The 17,373-nt window shown below is 46.1% G+C and overlaps 1 protein-coding gene across 9 annotated transcripts in view; it reads left to right on the top strand.

The window, feature by feature from the left end:
• The window catches only part of MBNL3 (muscleblind like splicing regulator 3), a 99,743-nt gene extending 85,152 nt beyond the window's left edge, over positions 1-14,591 (top strand). For 4 of the 9 annotated variants that reach the window (XM_035898917.1, XM_009643074.2, XM_035898887.1 and 1 more), the window contains 5 exons: positions 5,062-5,212; positions 7,545-7,580; positions 9,670-9,764; positions 11,645-11,718; positions 14,330-14,418. In XM_035898917.1, the coding sequence (XP_035754810.1) occupies positions 5,062-5,212; positions 7,545-7,580; positions 9,670-9,764; positions 11,645-11,701 (339 nt within the window). In that variant the 3' untranslated portion in view covers positions 11,702-11,718; positions 14,330-14,418. Of the gene's footprint in view, positions 1-5,061; positions 5,213-7,544; positions 7,581-8,289; positions 9,637-9,669; positions 9,765-11,644; positions 11,719-14,329; positions 14,525-14,549 lie in introns of those variants that run through there. The other 5 variants (XM_009643081.2, XR_004842594.1, XM_035898908.1 and 2 more) reach the window with 5 other exon arrangements.
• The last annotated feature ends 2,782 nt before the right edge of the window (positions 14,592-17,373 follow it).

Raw genomic sequence — 17,373 nt, 5'->3', positions numbered from 1 at the left:
TCTGGAGCCCAAGGCTGATGGGGAGTGGCTGAGGGACCTGGGGGTGTTCAGCCTGGAGAAGAGGAGGCTGAGGGGAGACCTTATCATTCCCTACAACTGCCTGACAGGAGGGGGGAGTGAGGTGGGGGTTGGTCTCTTCTCCCAAGTAACAAGCGATAGGATGAGAGGAAATGGCCTCAAGTTGCACCAGTGGAGATTTCGATTGGATATTAAGAAAAATTTCTTTACTAAAAGAGTGGTCAAACATTGGAACAGGCTGCCCAGGGAAGTGGTGGAGTCACCATCCTGAAGGTGTTAAAAAAATGTGTAGACATGGCACTTCAGGACATGCTTTAGTAGGCATGGTGGTGTTGTGTTGGCAGTTGGATTTGATGATCTTGGAGGTCTTTTCCAACTTCAGTGATTCTATGATTCTCTAGGCACAGGACCTTCTCTCCAGGCTTCTGTCTGCAAGCCCTTTTCATATAAGCGACCTTTGATTATTTTCTGAGTCTCAAATATGTTTTTCCTGTCTTCATGACACTCATAGTAAGGCAAAAGCCATCCTCTCAGTCTGCTGTCAGTCCTGGCTCCATAGAAGACAACTCTTTCCTGTTCACCCCAAATAATGAGGGATCCAATGCATCCTACAAAAAAAGGCTCCTGTTGCCTACCTATGGCGGGGGGGGAAGGGAAGAGTGGACACCTTCAAGCTGGCATTGCTCCCCATTCCCAGAGCTGGGAAGCAGAGGCTAATCTGCTCCCCTTCCCCTCTGAAAACTTGGGTTTGGATTTTCTAAGTAGTCAAGAGGCTTCCCTGTTGGAGCTTTAGACAGCAGCAGTAGGAAGTCTTGGTAGGGATCAGCTTCTGCCAGCAGTCATGGAATTATGCTGTAAATGTCATGACAGCTTCACACTCCTCAGTGTTCACGGCTGCCACAGCCACATGCCCAAAGCCAGCGTGGGCAGTGACCTGCATGGTGCCTTGCTGCCCTCTCCGAGAGCCACCTCTCCAAGGAGACATGGTCTGGCAGAGGATGGGAAAGCCCTTTTAACTCCCCTACTCTCCTGACCTCCCCTGCTTAACAAAACCCCATCAGATGAGTTACTTCTAATAGTCTTCCTGCTCTGAAACATCTAAGGTTTGCAACTCCGTTGTTGGAATATTCCACCTCCTCTGAACCCTTTAGGAAGGCTGTACCAGATAAGGATTCACAGTCGTGATAAGAGCATCTATAATCTTCAGAGGAAACTGCTCAGATTGCTTCTGCTGCTGGCCAGGGAATGGGCGCTACCTCTGCTCTCTCTCAGATCATTTTGTATTTGTCATGCCTTGGACTGAAGCAGTGAGCCAGATGCAGACCCAGCCCCTCTTTGTCAAGTGCAAAGGGGTGAAAATGTGATCTACTCCCAGGAGATAGCAATCTGAGGGGAACTTGGAGGTGCAATTAAATTGTTTGTTGCAAAGATTTAATCCAGTTCTTGTCTTGCAAAAAATAACAAGAGAGGGTTGTTAACAAGCACGTGGGAAATTTTGACTTTGGCACGCAGTGTGTTTTTATCTGTCAGTCATGCTGAAAGATTGCTTTCCATGCCACGCAGAGAAGTGGCACAAACCTCTTTGTTCAGACGCTTGTGTTCCAGCTTTTTCCGAGCCCAAAAATGGGAGGATGCCTGGCATTTTTGTAGTGGGAATTGTTCATTTGGATCAATGTGGGCTATTGCATGGATACTGAAGTGAATTAACCCTTTCACCAGTGCAGATGGTCTGATCGTGTTGCATAGGTTGCATACCCATATGCATATAAACACACAAACAAAAAAGAAAGTTGGAAAAGATTACTGTCAAAGGTTACTGCTACATCTGCGATGGTCAGAGCTTGTCCGGAGGGAAATTGCAAGCAACAGGATGAGGTGAGCTCACCAAGTTAGTTCTTTGCTACAAGGATTTAGTCTAGCTCCTGTCCTGCAGCAGGGAGGCACTTGCTGCAGAATTCAGTAAGGTCAAAATGTGGTGAGGAGTCTCCTGTTGCCTTTTGTAGGTGCTGCAGGACATGCTTGGGAGAATCCTTCAGAACCAGGACATGGTGCAAGACAGAAATGTCTCCCCATGAGCTGTTACAATTCCAGCAGGTCCTCAGACTGTTACAGAAATGCTGGCCTGTTTCAAATGAGACACACTTGTTTGCTCCAGTGTCCCTGCCATACCCCTGTGCAGGAGCTGTGTTGGCCCAGCTTCATCACATGCAATTTTGGACACCTCTCCCAGGCATTTGTAGCTGGACCTTTCAGTGAGTCCTCCTGACCTGGACCTCTTACCTCAATGCAAGGGCTGGAGAAGTGGTGAAGCCAGATCTTCCTGTCCCCCTGGTCCATCTTACACCTTGATATCTGAAATAAGGCAGGTTGGCAACAGGAGGTGTGCATCTTCAGGGCATGCTCCTGTACGGATGCTCCCCCAGCTGCTGGGATGGGAGAGATGACCCAGAAGGCTGTGTCAAACCAGAAGCAGACCAAGACAGGCTTCTGGCTCCTCTGCCCACAGAGCCCACGTGGCAGAGTTGCCTTCAGGTTGTACAGCAGTTCCTGCAGTGTGCTTGTTTCTTTAGAAAGCTCTGGAAATGTTGCATTTATTTGGGTTTCTCCACCCAGCTGCTGTTCATGGAGTAGTAGTGGGACTTCTGTAGCTCCTTCCTCTCCCTTGCTCCCAAGGGGCTGTAGCAGGGTAGGAGGAAGGGTGATGTTAGAGAGACGATGGGGTAGACCATTGTGCCTTGACATCCCTGTGGCCTGTTGGTGTTTGTACACTCCCTCTGACTGCAGCGCTGGGCTGTAAAGAGCCAGGACATCACAGCGAGGTCTGGAAGCCTTCAGCTCTTCTGCTGTTGGCATTGCTGTTACGGGATAATGGGCGTTTTGGGGTGGTGACAGCCTTTGGCCAAGAAGCAAGGAGTCAAAAGTCCATTATGTGCCTGGCACAGTTGCTTTGCTATAATTAGTAAATTTTTTTTCTGAGGCAGATTTTGGAAGCGTCTGAAAAAGAATGTTTTGCAATCATGCACAGTAATGAGCATGAATTTAAGCAGCAAGTTCTTCAGTCACTGTAAATCTGTAGAACACCTCTGATGTAAGTGGAGCTACTCCGGTCTCTACAAGCTGCAAATCTGTCCTGTGCCTGGAGGAACATTCATGTAGCCATGGTTAAATAGGCAAGATGTCGATACAGTCAGATTTAGCATAGATATCAATGCGGGCTTCCCTAGAAATGGGAGCTCTTAGATCTTTACCTGAAAGATCTCATTCTAAAATATGGATCTTAAGCAAAAGGTTTTGGTGTCTGTGGTAACGTTGTCCCGTGTTTGACTGCTGTCTTTTGGTACTAGCCAGAAGAAATCTGGAAAGATTTAAGTCCTAATGCTGGCACTGGATGCCTGCTAGCATTAGCAGAGGATGTGTGCATGTCTGAGGACAGTTCTGCAAATGCAATTTCTTCTTCTAATTTTCTTTTTTTAATACTAAAACCACCCAAAAGCCACCACGTGAATAGAGGTAGGATGGAGTAATGTTTTGCCTGGAAGTATCTTGCTTAACATTTCTCAGATGAGCAGTCTCCTATAGTAAATTAAATTTAAAGTGAAACCTATTTCTAGATGGTGACAAACGGTTGCAAGCTTTCAGTTATATTCCGTTGTGTGTTGATCTTCATAATGCTTTAAAGTCTCTTTACTTCTGTTCTTTCTTCCGAGTACTGTGTGTTTGTAGTCTTAACCCTTCATTAGCTAAACCTCCTCCATTACCTACCCTTCACTGTCACCTATTGCAAAAAAATAGGAGTGATAACCCTGTTTTTCAGCCATTGCTTTGCTACATGATATAGACTAAGACAACTAGGCAGAAATGACCTGATTCTGCATGACTTCCACGTGCGTAAATCTCATTGACGTCAATGGGAGCGTTACGTGCAAAAGGACTGCAGGGCATAATTAAAAAGGACCCTTTTCTATCACAATGTGGAGAAAAAAATGTGGTTTCTGCTTGGGTACAATGAAAAGCTGTAAATCATTAGAAACATTCCTGTCTCCTAAGAACCTGACATACTACTTTGCTGTTGAGACATGCTTGGGTGAATGATGAGTAACTCTGAGAAAAGTTCCTGAGCTGGGTTAATGCTTTTTACCAAGTCTGATCATGAAACAGGTTTGACAGGCTGGAAGAAGTTCCATGGTGTGATAGAACAAGAAGAAAGGATTTGCCCGATAGCAGGGCCCACCCAAATCTTGTTCGAACACCAGATTTTTCAATGGCTTTTTCCACTGTTAATACGAGCGAGCAGTATTTAACTGTTGGAGGCCGCCTTCTAGAAATTGGGAGCAAGTCCAAGTGTGCTGGTGGCGAGCTGTGCCACTGGTACAAGCGGTGAAGAATCAGGCCTGTTCTTGACCATGTTGCTCAGCATCTCTGCTAACAAGTGGAAATGCATTTTACTCTGAACGTAATGTTACACGAGTAACGGGCAACAGCTGCTGCTTTACCCCTGGACGCACGGGTCAGCTGCACACAAGTGTGCACGCTTTCACATGTGCACACGTACATGCAGGCGGGTGCTGAAACAGGCAGAGGCAAGCATCCCTTTTTTTCCCTGGCATTTGTCGCTTATGCTAATCTTCTTGTTTTTAAATAGTCATCTTCTATATTTCTTGTACCTGGTATTTTGTTTTAAATGCTTGTTGCCTGCAACTGCTCTTCATAGTGTCCTGTCCAGGTGATCACTTCTCTCCTTCCTTCTCCTCATGCTTTTTTGTTCCTGTGTGCCCAAGTCAGTTTTTTTTTTCTCCCTGAGCATCCCTCCTCCTGGACTCTGCCCCCTCTCCTGGTGCATTTACTAACTGCTTACCTCGTGAGGTTGTGGTTTCACCTACTACTCCTACTGTGATTTAGCTGCTCTTCGCTTTCCTGTCTCGCTAAGTTGACACAGTTGCAGATGGTTTTCAGCCAAGACCCCCTATTATTTATTGCATGCTTGATCTACATCTGGGCCCCTTTTTTCACTCCACTTGTCTTTAATGACTCCCTTATCCACAGGCCCTGCCGCCTGGTGCACTTCAACCTTTACCAAAGAGGCCAGCACTTGAAAAAAACAATGGTGCCACCACAGTCTTTAACCCAAGCGTTTTCCACTACCAACAGGCTCTAGCCAACATGCAGTTGCAACAGCCTACATTCATCCCTACAGGTAAGTCTCCTTGCTTTCCCCAGCATCGTAGTTGCCTTTTTTATGACCTAGGCGTTGAGCTAATAAGCAGAGTTGTAAGAGTCCTTAGGAAAATCCTTAGGAAAAGAGTATCAGCGTGTAGTTTTGTGATAAAAATGGATGAAAAGTTAATGTTTGTTGTTTGACTTTTTTTTTTTCCTTCACGTACTACAATTCCAAGCTTTTCACTTGTTAAAGATCCTTTCTTAACCTTTTTTGTTTGGTTTTGGGGTTTTTTTAAGCGGTCAAACTAAGAAAAATGTCTGCATGTTTCTTGAATTCATACTTTCCGTTTCTCCTCCTTATGGTTTAACTGGTTAATCCCAAATTAATTCTTTGACTCTTGCGTAGCACTCCTACGGGCTCATGTTAAAATGTCTTGTGGACCTCTGTGCCTGCTCACTTGAAGCTGCAGGTATCTTTCTGAGCTTCTGTCTCAGTGACCTACATATTCCAGCAGCCACAATGTTTATAGAGGGAATGGTTCATCTTTAGTAAATACAAATTACATAATCCTCTTTAAAGGCATATATTTCCCTCTTGCTTGTCTTTGACCAAGTGCGATAGCCTAAGCTTTTTAAAAGCAATTTAACTCCCAGCTTTAATTGTACCTTTAAGGTCTCAGAGTAAAATTGAAAGATGCAGTTCAGTAATTCATCTAGGACTTGAAGTATTGACATGGCAGAGATGTGAGTGCTGACTAGCCAATTAACCTCTATTCACTGCAGCCAAATGAAAAACAAAACCTGCTTAGAGTAGGAGGTATTGTAAGTGGCTGAATTAGGAATATTTCAGAGCTGATAGCTCATTTTTTAGTATCATTATCATCATTGCAGAGCATCAGGGGAAAATGAACGCCCAATGTTTTTAATATTTAATGCTGTATTCACTTGCCAGATGGTATTTACAGAAATACCCAAAGTGTTTCTTTGGGCTGGCCCCTGGAGGTGAACACACAGTGGTCCTGGCCCTTGGCCTTGCCGTTCCGTGGGGTCAGGGGAAAAGCTTTAGAGACAGTCCTGTGCTGAGACCAAACTGTCCCAGGTGTGAGCGTGGGTCCAGAGAGCTGGGACCCAAACCCTGCACTTGTGTGGCCTTTCTGTTACGAGAGCCCTTGGAGACACTCAGAACTCAGCAGCTGCCAGGATGTTCTTCCAGGAAAGTGGAGACTTGTATGGAGAGACAGAGGGAGGGACTCAAGTAGTGGCCTGCCCCCCCCTTGTGCTCTGCAAAGCGCTCTTGGAGAGGATGGGCTGAGCTGACCTTGCTGCAGCTCTCTTAGGAGCCAAGTGAAATACTTCAGGAAACACGGACACCTTTGAGAATGCCAAATCCCCCAGCTGGCTACATGCTCCTCTTCCTCGAGGTCGCAGTTGCCAAAGTTGACATAAGGACACGCATTTCTGATGTGAGCACCGTAAATTAGCTTTTACCCAGCACTCTGACTGTGCTGTTGTACCCTGTCTCTTTGCAATGAAATTACGCTCAGGGCTGATGCGTAACAGGTCTATTGGCTGGCACCTGCTCTTGTCTGAGGACATTAATGCTGGGCAGAGCAGCAAATTTCCAGTCAGAGGACAGGTCTCTGGATTTATGTTACGCATCCCCATTTTCCTGTATGCATCAGACTGCAGATCTGGTCTGAGCCTTGCAGGGCTCTGGAAAGTGAAGCAGAGAAGTGGCACGTAGCAGCTCACACTATGGGGAGGGGAAGCGAGCTGTTGCTTTTCTTAGTTTTTCCTGTTCAGTTATTGAGAGATCGGCATCATGGGTTGCCACGGCGGGGAAAGTCAGGGTGTCTACTGAAAATGGCATCATCACTGCAATTGTGTCAGGTCCAGAAAAAAACCTGCCTCTTTCAGCTTAAACTAGAGACTTTGAATCCCGGTCCCTGCTTGCAGGAGTAAATTGCTTTTGGAAAGTTGGTTTTAACATGAGTGTGACATTCTTCTATGGGCAATTTGTTTTCTGCTGACATGATCAGAAAGAAATCAGCATACCCAATTAAAAAAAAAAACCAAACCAAACAACCCTGATTTCTAAGATAGATCATATAACTTAATACCAGGGTGGGAGAAGAACTATATTTTCTACTGCCCAAGAATTCAAGAATTAATTTGGTTTGCTATGATCTCTTAAAACTGAGTTTAAACTATTTATGTACCAATATGCAGAATCTGTTTGCATGTGCTTAAATACTGAATGCTGCAAAGAGAATACCTGCTTTTTAGTTAAAGTGATTTCTAACACTGAAGCTTCACTAATGAAATATCCCTTTTGTTCATCTTTCCACGCTTCAATGCATGGTGTGCAGGGTCAGTTCTGTGCATGACACCCACTGCAAGCGTTGGTAGGTTTTTCTACACAAACTTCTCAACTTTTCCTAATCTGAAAGAGACAGCAAGTTAGTATGCATCAGTGAGAACCTGGGTGGCTGAGTGGTGTGACTGTCTATCCGCTGTCTTCTTTGAGGCTTAAATGGTTGTATCCCTTTTAATTTCTGTGCAGTGTGGTGTTTCGTGTGACTAATAAGAGAACCCAAGGTGATGTGTTCCCACCCCTATTTAGTTCTGCTGCAGAGACAAAAATGTGTCACTTAAATGTCTTTACAACCCATTTAAGTCATCCAACAAAAGGAAATAGCAATGGGAGCATCCTGTTGGTTTATTTTTTTGTATCAGGCATCAGGTGGATTAGAGTTTGGATTTTCAGTTGTCCTTCTGAGGACATTTTAGGAGACTGGTTTAATAAAGGTGCTAAGGAGGAACACATCTGGGGTTAGCCCCTCTGCCAGAGCAGGTGCTGCTTGTACAGTGAGAGGAGCGAGGCGTAGGCTGTGGACTGGCTGGAAGATTCATCTTTTTAGTGCAAAGTGTCAGCTGTGCAGGTACAAGGGACTGTAGGGAGGTGCCGCTGCTGGGGCACGTGGGATGCAGTGAGGCAGCAGGGCTGAGTACATGCTCATTGCTGCTGCAGGGATCCAGTATGTCCAGGCTCAGCATCTGGGTCTTACTGGGAACCTGTGCAGATCTTTGAGGGACTTTCCCCTCTGTCTACAGCTGCTGGGCACAGCAGGGTGGGTGAAAGCTGAGCTTTCATCCTCCAGCCAAGGTTATACAAGACTGCCAGCATCCAGGTGTGTGCCTGCTTCAGCCAGAGGGAGAGAGGTGGGAGCAGGAGCCCCAGGGAAGGTGCAAGGCCCTTTGGGGAGCAGGTCTGAAAGCTTTGGTGGGAATGGCTAAGCACTCTGCTTTCAAACCTTTCCATCCCTATAGTGCAGAGAGGACACACCGCTTGCATGACAGGGAGCTGAACCCTTCAAACACACCTCTGCCTGTAGGAAACCCCAACCCACATGCTCCCAACGTCCCGTGGCTGGAGTGTGCCCAGCCGCACGCACTCGTGCTCCCCGCTGGGGCTCGCCATATCTGCTGGGGTGGAGGGGAAGGCAAGTCTGCTTCTCCGCTGCATGTTTGCGGGGATGGCGGGGCCCTTTCCTGCAGGCTCCCCAGTCCCGCAAACCCCCCCTGGGTTTGGTGGATGCCCATGTGCGCCCCGGAGCATCCTCTCCAGGGCTGTGCTCTGTGGGACACACAGCTCAGGGAGGCTGCCAAGCTCCCTGCTGCCATGTTGTCCTCTTGGATGCTCTTTCTGCAAATTGTAGCTGTTCAGATGCATTCATATGTTTTTTCCTCTCGGCCCCCACCCCGCAAGAGGGGAGTTTTGCCAAATCCTGTAGAATTAAGGTGGAAAGGAAGCACGCTGAATATGTATGGAGAGAGCTCGGGCTGCCAGCTGCTCGTTTGCCATGTCTCCAGCTCTGTCCCTTGCCGAAACATCGTCCCCGCTAGAGGCAAGAAAACCCGGTGAAAGGGCTGCGGCAGCCGCTGCAAAGTGCATCATGTACCTCTGGTTGCTGGCGGGGACGGGGTGGGGAGGGAAGGGGACAAGCTTTCCCAGGCGGGCGGGAGGGTGCGCTTGCCAAAATGTCCCCACCCAAAGGAACGTGCACTGGCTGTGTCTAACTCCCCACGGGTGCAAGCTGACGTGGGCTTTTGCTAGCACACCCGCCCTCTCCCCCCTCTGGAAATTTGGCCCTCGGAGTCTAATACATCATTGTTCTGCTTATAAATGTACTAAGTGTTGAGAATGTTTTGGTTTTTTCCTTAATTATAATTGTAATTGGCTTTTCCCCTTCTCTCTTGTTTATTTTTTTTCCCAACGCTGTCTTGCTTTGCACTGTGATTGCATGCTGCGCCCCGATGTGTCCTTCATGACGATGTCACATGGCTTGTTGCTGTGATTCCTGCCACGCCCCCAAATCCCCCACATGTTGCCATGGTTACATTTAAAAAAAAAAAAAAAACCACCAAAAAACCAAAAAAAAATATATACGCTCCACCCTCCCGTATGTCGCTTCCATGGTTCCCTTCCGAAAGTGCCCATGATGCACGGTGCTACGCCCACCACTGTGTCTGCAGCAACAACTCCTGCCACCAGCGTCCCCTTCGCTGCAACAGCTACCGCCAATCAGGTTTGGCCCTTTCAATGGCTTTCTTTCACGTGTTCAGATCTCGAGGACCGGGCGAGGGCCAGATCCTGCGCGGGGCCGAGCACCTTTCCCGACCCGCTCGGCTCGGTGCAGGCTTGGGTGTGCAGAGGCAGCGTGTGCGTGCGTGTGCGTGCGTGCGTGTGTGTGTGTCTGGGGATTGGTGAGGGGGCACTGGCCGGGCCTGCCACGTGCGGGATGGGCGGCAAGCCTGGCCCGAGCGTAGGGATGGGCGATTGGCAGGGGTGCAGGCCCTTCTCCAAAAACAACACCCCCACTGGTCCTGAAAAAACGGGCTGTAAAGCTCACGTGCATACTGTTGTGCAAGACCTGCGGCACTTCTGCTTTCAGTCTCAAGCAGAAATACCACCTCGAGCATCCTTCCCCGTGGTATTTTGGCATGTCCTCTCCTGGCTGGAAAGTGGAAGTGAAAACACAGAGAGGCCTCCCCCCACTGCAAGATTGGACTCCTGCGCGGGGCCGAGCACCTTTCCCGACCCGCTCGGCTCGGTGCAGGCTTGGGTGTGCAGAGGCAGCGTGTGCGTGCGTGTGCGTGCGTGCGTGTGTGTGTGTCTGGGGATTGGTGAGGGGGCACTGGCCGGGCCTGCCACGTGCGGGATGGGCGGCAAGCCTGGCCAGAGCGTAGGGATGGGCGATTGGCAGGGGTGCAGGCACTTCTCCAAAAACAACACCCCCACTGGTCCTGAAAAAACGGGCTGTAAAGCTCACGTGCATACTGTTGTGCAAGACCTGCGGCACTTCTGCTTTCAGTCTCAAGCAGAAATACCACCTCGAGCATCCTTCCCCGTGGTATTTTGGCATGTCCTCTCCTGGCTGGAAAGTGGAAGTGAAAACACAGAGAGGCCTCCCCCCACTGCAAGATTGGACTCCAAAAACAACCAAAAAAACCCCAAACCAACCAAAACCCAAAAAATTGGGGGCGAGGCTATGAAGTCTGAAGGTTATTTACACCAGTAACGTCACCCATCCCTACAGAAATGACTCTGGATGTGCAGTATGTGCCATTGTAGCACTGCCATAAGTGTACAGGATTTCATGCATGTCTGCCAAGCCATAATTCTCCAAAACTTTCCTCTGAAGATACTGAGTTGTGATGGCTGCTTCCGCACCAGTCCTGAACTGTATATGCACAACCTGTCCTAGTGATGCTTCCTGATAATTTGGTGTGCCACAACTTTTCCCAATTAGACCCGAGACATTTCAAACACTCCCCCTCCTCACCCCCCCCAATACTAATTTTAGCATTTTTATTTGTCATGCTCTCAGGTTTAGAGCTATTGCAAAGAAAACGGGGTGTCGCTTTGTTCTGTAGGAGGCTGTTAGCCATGCTGAATGTCAGTAATATCTCAGGGGGCATCCTCTAGTCTTTTGCTAGTGCAAGGTCACGAGGTTTTCAGTAGAAGTTTTGCCTGCAGAAGTCCTAGGCAGTGTTTTACTGCTCGCAGTAGGGATTGCTAGTCTTTTGCCGTGCTTTGTTGTTATTTTCAGGTAGAGCAGGTCTTACTCATATTCATATTGGTCATGAGAAGAAAGCAGAAATTCCTGTGCAGCATTGCTCTGTGGCTGTATGAGTCCTGTTTCAGCCAGATAGTTTCAGGGCATTTCTGTCTTACTTGTAGTCTATGGAGTTAAAACCCCACTACAGTCACCACGTACTCCGTGAGGCATCAGTAGTGATGCAGCTACGTTGTACTTAATGTGTGGCAAAATAAAGACATCTTGGGAATGGATCCTGTTTTATAAGACACTGATGTACTTACTAACCTGATACTGAAGACAGAATGAGCAGCCTGATCTCAAGACAATGTTTTAATGTGTTGTGTTCTTTGTTTTCTCTGCTGTAGATATCCCAGTTATCAGTAGATGAACTGAGTAGCAGCATGTTTGTTTCACAGATGTAGAAGTTCCCAATAGAACAGTAAGTTCCTTTTCGGTATTTCTCTTTACGGTGGATTGCTTTGTACAAGGGCACTGCATCCCTCAAAAGGGCGGCTGGCTCGGGCAGAGGGGCTGAGCCTGCGGGACCCCAGTGGCTTCACGCTCTGCCAACTCAACAGAAATTCAGCAGCTGCAGCGCAGATACCAGCCCTATGGTTTACAACAAGCAATGTTTCCTTGTGTCTAAAATACCTGATTTACGGTGCTCACAGCCTCCCTTCTTGCACCCCCCTGAGTCGGACGGCTGTGTTTACAGGTTACTCTGGCTCTGCACAGCTCCCAGCTGCCTGCAGATGCCTCGGGGATTTGCACTATTGATGGCAAAGACTGCTCTGGTGATGAGTCAGCTGGAAAGGTGTAACTTCTCTTTTGCTGTTAGTGGCATATTTCCTTTCCTGGGGTAAGCAGGAAAGGAAAGGGCTTGGTCTGAGCAGAGATCTCCTGTTCAGCTGCAGTGGGGGCCTGGCTCATGGTGGGTTTCTTCAGAGGTCCTCATATGTGTTAAAGACCAGGATGAATGTCGCAAGCAACATGTCCTTCACCCTAACTGCAGATCGTGGGATTCCTTAGGTTGCTTGATTTCTCTGAGTCGGAATGATGGAGGAGTTTGTCCTTTTCTTTGACTTACAGAGTATTATTTTACATCCATAGCAGCAGTGTCATTTTTCCATGGCTTTTCTCTGTGAATGTTAGCTGATGTTCATGAGAGAGAATCCCTTGAGGGCTTCAGTTCATCACTGTATTTTTTCACCCCAAGAGAGTAAAGAGCAGTTCAGCCAATTCAACAAGAGGTCACCAGATTTTCCCAATGCAGGCCATTTAGTATACACATATATGCAACCCATTTCTTCCTTAGGTCATCTATTACAGGCAAGTACTTAAATGTCGGAAAATAATTTGGCAAGCGATTCTCTAGTGATATCTTTAGCAATTGACAGAAGTTTGTCATCTTGGTGGTGGCCCTTATGTCTGCTGATGTTAATAAAATACTGTTATGTATAAATGACGCGCTAACTGTGGCCATCGACCCCTGTTCATGTAGGGGTGAACATCAAGCTATCCCTGTTACTGAAAATGTTCTGCTTTACACAGTGTACTGCTCTCCCAAACAACAGACAGAAAGACAGACGTGACACCTGACATGTTAACCCATTTCCATAACACATGCAAAACAGCCTGTTCCACCCGATAAGGAGATCATTTGCATTGGAAGAGCCTCATTCTTGAACTGTTTGAGATTGTTTTCAGCATTTATTTCAGGAAACTTCTTTTTTCTGTATTCTTTTCACTGTTACATGTGTGTGTGCTTAAACTCACACTGTCAATAGTTAGGGATTTCAAACTAGGCGAGGAACTTCCAAGGCATATATTTCTTCAGTAAGTAGGGAGCACATCACAGTGTCGAACAAAGCATGGGCCATGCTGTTCAGGACCACAAAAAACCTTTACTTGAAAGAAATAGGCTCAACATATCAAATTAGATGGGATTTCTTGGGGATCAGGCTACTGGGTGTGGAGAGGGTCTGGGTCATCCAAGGAGCCTGTTGAGCAGTGTCAGCACGTGCGTGAGCCACCGCTCTGCCAGAAGCACTTGTCCTCCTAACACCTCGCAGCTGTGGGACATAAACCACCTTCCGAGGCTGGTAGAAAAGGGCCGTGTCCCCCCAGCATCCGCAGTGCTCACAGACCCGCCAGCGACCATTTTCATGCAGCAGCGTGCATGTTTTGATCCCATTCCTGGGTTACCCCCGTGTCCATGCATAAATTAAAGGCAAGCAAATCTCTTGAGGACACACCGTTTCATGCTACCACCCGAGCATGTGAAATTGTGCATGTGCTCAAGTGTTTTGCCAGACAGGATCTTGGTTGGCAGTCTGCAGTGCCGAGGGGCAATTCCCAGAGCTTCCCTGAGTTGGGAGCTGGGTAATTGAAACACTTGTTGCTCTGGCAGATGTTTTTCTTTTCCTCCATGGTTGATGAAGTCCTGGTAGCCAGGCTGGCTAGCTTAGCGCTGCAGGAGACATGCGTTGGGTCCTTCAGGGGAGGATTTTCATGAGTACGTCCCAAGAGAGGTGATTTGCTCCCAGAAGAGGGTCCCCTGAGCACAGCGTTTCTGTGTCTGTGTTTTGTCTCTGGGCCCAATTCACCTTTGGCTCATGGCTTCTTAGGATCAGATTTTGGTGTGACTATCAGTGGCTCTCTCCAAAGAAAACAGGAGCTAACAGGGGGCAGGGATTCCTTTAGCCCTCTCCTTAGTCACTCTCTACCTGCCTTCCTGTCCAAAAATAAGAGTATTATTCGCCCACCTCCCTCTTTCATTAATTGTCTTGTCAGTATGTGTGGAGCGCACTGGAAGTGGAAAGCCCTCGGTGCAGATTAAAGAGGATGCCAAGTGTGTTATTAGCAATTTCACCCTAAGTCAGAAAATTAAGGGAATAAAATGTTTTCTCGCTGCAACATACTAATGACAACCTCTTGGGCAACGCAGTGAAGGTGCAAATGTATCTTATTAGAATGACTTTTATTAAAATACAGTTGTATCTCTCTCTAACGTCTCACTCTTTCTATGTTGTTTTTTCTTTCCCCTGCAGCAGACCATGTTGAAATTCTGAACAGTAAAATTACGGAGCACCAGGACTTCTTGGTGGGAAGCTGCGCATGGCCTTTCTGTATATATCCCCTCTTCCCTCTATCGTTCTCTACCACCTCTACAGTAAGCCTGTTGCAGCCTACATGTTAACCAAAAACTGATCAATGGGAATGTCAAAAAAAAAAAAAAAAAAAAACACTATAAAAAAAATTAAACAACAGTTGCAGCCTACATGTTAACCAAAAACTGATCAATGGGAATGTAAAAAAAAAAAAAAAAAAAAGCACTATAGAAACAATTAACAAACAGCGCTCTGTTATACGAGATATACAAGTAGAAAATTATAATAGACTTTTATAACACATTACTTTAACACACTTAATCATTTTATGACTACCATCCTGATAAGTGCATCTGCACAGCGGACTGTTGGTTTACTGTATACTATCGATGGATAAATGTTTGTCTTGTTTTTAAAGTGTTATCTTACTGTTTTGTTTACATCATAGTCTATTGATTTGTTTTAAAGTGTACATCATTATCAAGTATACTCAATACCATTTTTTCATTATTGTTATGTCTTAAGTTTTCATATACTGTAGGTTTTATGGGGTTTTGTTTGTTTTTTACTAAAAATGTTATTGTGGGAAACAGGAATTATGTGCTTGAAAAACACGACACAGGAATGTTCTGCCCTTTGCTGGATTTTGCTGTTAATGTCAGCTAAAGTTGCTTATGTTAAATGCTCCTTTTAGCATTTAAAGTTTGCCTTCAGATAGAGTCTCCAAATTTTTAGTACAAGTGATCTGAAAGGACAGCTGTCATTTTAGTCCAGTTCAGGGTGTTTCTTTCAATACAATGAGCTGATTCTGGAAACTTTCAGAAAAAAAACCACAAAAGCCCAGGCTCAGTAAGGGGACGGGAACGATTTGCTCAGACAGTGGTAAGCATCAAGGGATTTCTGCAGTTCTGTTGTCCATTGAAGTGCATTCTCAGCTGCAAACAGCGCACAATCTCTCCTGCTGTTCTCATGGTGCAGTAAAAACAGGAAAAAAAAATAGGTGGTGAAGTGAGACAGCTTCAGTTGGGCAAAGACTCATTGCATTGGAGAGGAGCAAATGCCACCCGTTAGCCGGAGTGGGTCCATAGCCGTGACTTAGCCCAAGCTGGGTAATACCATGCTGGGGGCTTGTCTCCACTAAGCATGCTGAGACATCTTGGCCTGAAATCTTACACGTCTCTTGAAATTTTGTCAGCGTGTACCAATTATTTAATCACCATTTTCCGTAAGTGGGTGATTTTTTTTCCTCTGTGATCTCTGGCCCTTTAAAGCAAAAACAGCAGTAACAAAGCAGGAAAAAGCTCAGCATAAGCTTTCTACCATAGATAAACATTCATCTTAATGGAGCTCCTGTAGGTCAGTGGATTTGTTTTGGCACCTTCTACTTGATCAAGAGCAATGTTTGCCGCACAACAAGGGCTAGTTCTCAATACCTCCTTTTCATACGCACGAATAAAACTATTTCCAGCCCGTGCACCCTGGACAGCCCAGCCTGTCGTTATGCTGCGTTGCTGAACAATCTGGCTGCGGAATGCATTTTGGTTGAGGATACAGCCAAATTCATCCCTGTCATAGCTCTACAGTATCATTGGCAGCATGGAAGAGATGGATTTGCTGCTGTAAATCCACAAACTCCATGCAAGGAGAAAGAGAATCTTTACTGAAACTGAGCAAGAGGCCAGCTCCCAGTGTCCGGAGGGCTGGCCACCCCGAGCTCACAGTGGTCCTGTAGGGTGCCAAATTCTGACAACCAGGTTTTCTATTCTTTTCCAAGTTCCTTGGCCTTGGTTAGAGACTGTCCTTGCCCCTTCTCCTCCAGTGTGAGCGCAGATAGTTTGCTAGATGTGTATCTCCATGGACAAGTGATGGAGGGGCATCTAGGGCACAGCCAGTGCATCCCAGAGCAGGTTCTGACCATCTGCCTGTGGAGACTCATTCATAGCAAGGAGCTTGGAAGCCCCTAGCTCAAAAACACCTTGAGCCAGAAGGAATCTCTCCACTCATTTCAGCAGGCTTTGAACCAGACCCTGGGAGAGGGGAAAAAGCATCCCCCCACAAGACCCTCCTTTATGAACCCCGCATTTTGACAGTCGCTTGTGTCCACAGGTGTTCCCCAGCCATCAGCGTTCACAAGCAGCAGCGTTGCCTGAAATCAGTGACTCTCATTTCTATTGGCGACCGCATGCCTGTTCTTTTCACCACTGAGTTTCTGTTTCCCAAAACCATAACATTGTTAGTGGAAAAAGTGGATTTGAGTACTTCCTGTTTGAAATTATTTGTGTATCAAAAATGGGTTTTGCACAACCTGTGCCAGTGCCTCAACAAAGAACAGAGCTGATCTTCTTAAGCCAGAAAGGATGCATTCAAGCTTGTATGGCTTTATGAGTTCAAGGAGGTTGGATTTTTTTCAGTGCTAAATGGATTTTTGTATATCTTGACACTTTGATGTAACCTCCTATTTTATTTATCGACTTAAACATCTGGCATAGATGTGCATAGAATGTAAACCTAGAATACAGCTGTTTTCATGTCACATTTAAAGCACTGAAAAAAAAAAAGCGTTTAAGGATTATTTTTTATTAAAGAGGTCCAATGAGGGATGTTCAGGGTAGTTATATTAGGTGCCACAACAGTTTTTATATTGCTGGCAAATTTAGAGTTAATTTGTAAATGAGTTTAAGGAAAGAAAAGCTTGAAGCACTAAACTTCACCAAATTCAAAACAATCTCGGCAAAAATGCCATTTTGAGGTAGCACTATTTAAACTAGTTGTGCAATGACTTGCTCTAATTTTCTTTGTTCAAGAAAGAAAAGAAAAAAAAAAAAAAACAGTCGCCAGACTATAAATTTCCTAAATAGACTATTACAAAGTCACCGAGCTAGTTAGTGACTCTAAACAAATGTCATAAAAGCATGAATATCATCCTTTATTTGACAAGAGATGTATGTAAGTTTGTTTAAATCGATATAATTTTAGTGACATTT

This window comes from Egretta garzetta, unplaced genomic scaffold (assembly GCF_000687185.1).
Source record: "Egretta garzetta isolate BGI_Z169 unplaced genomic scaffold, ASM68718v1 scaffold220, whole genome shotgun sequence".
Taxonomy (NCBI): domain Eukaryota; kingdom Metazoa; phylum Chordata; class Aves; order Pelecaniformes; family Ardeidae; genus Egretta; species Egretta garzetta.
Note: the sequence above shows the minus strand (reverse complement) of the source record. Positions and strands in the feature narration are given on the sequence as shown.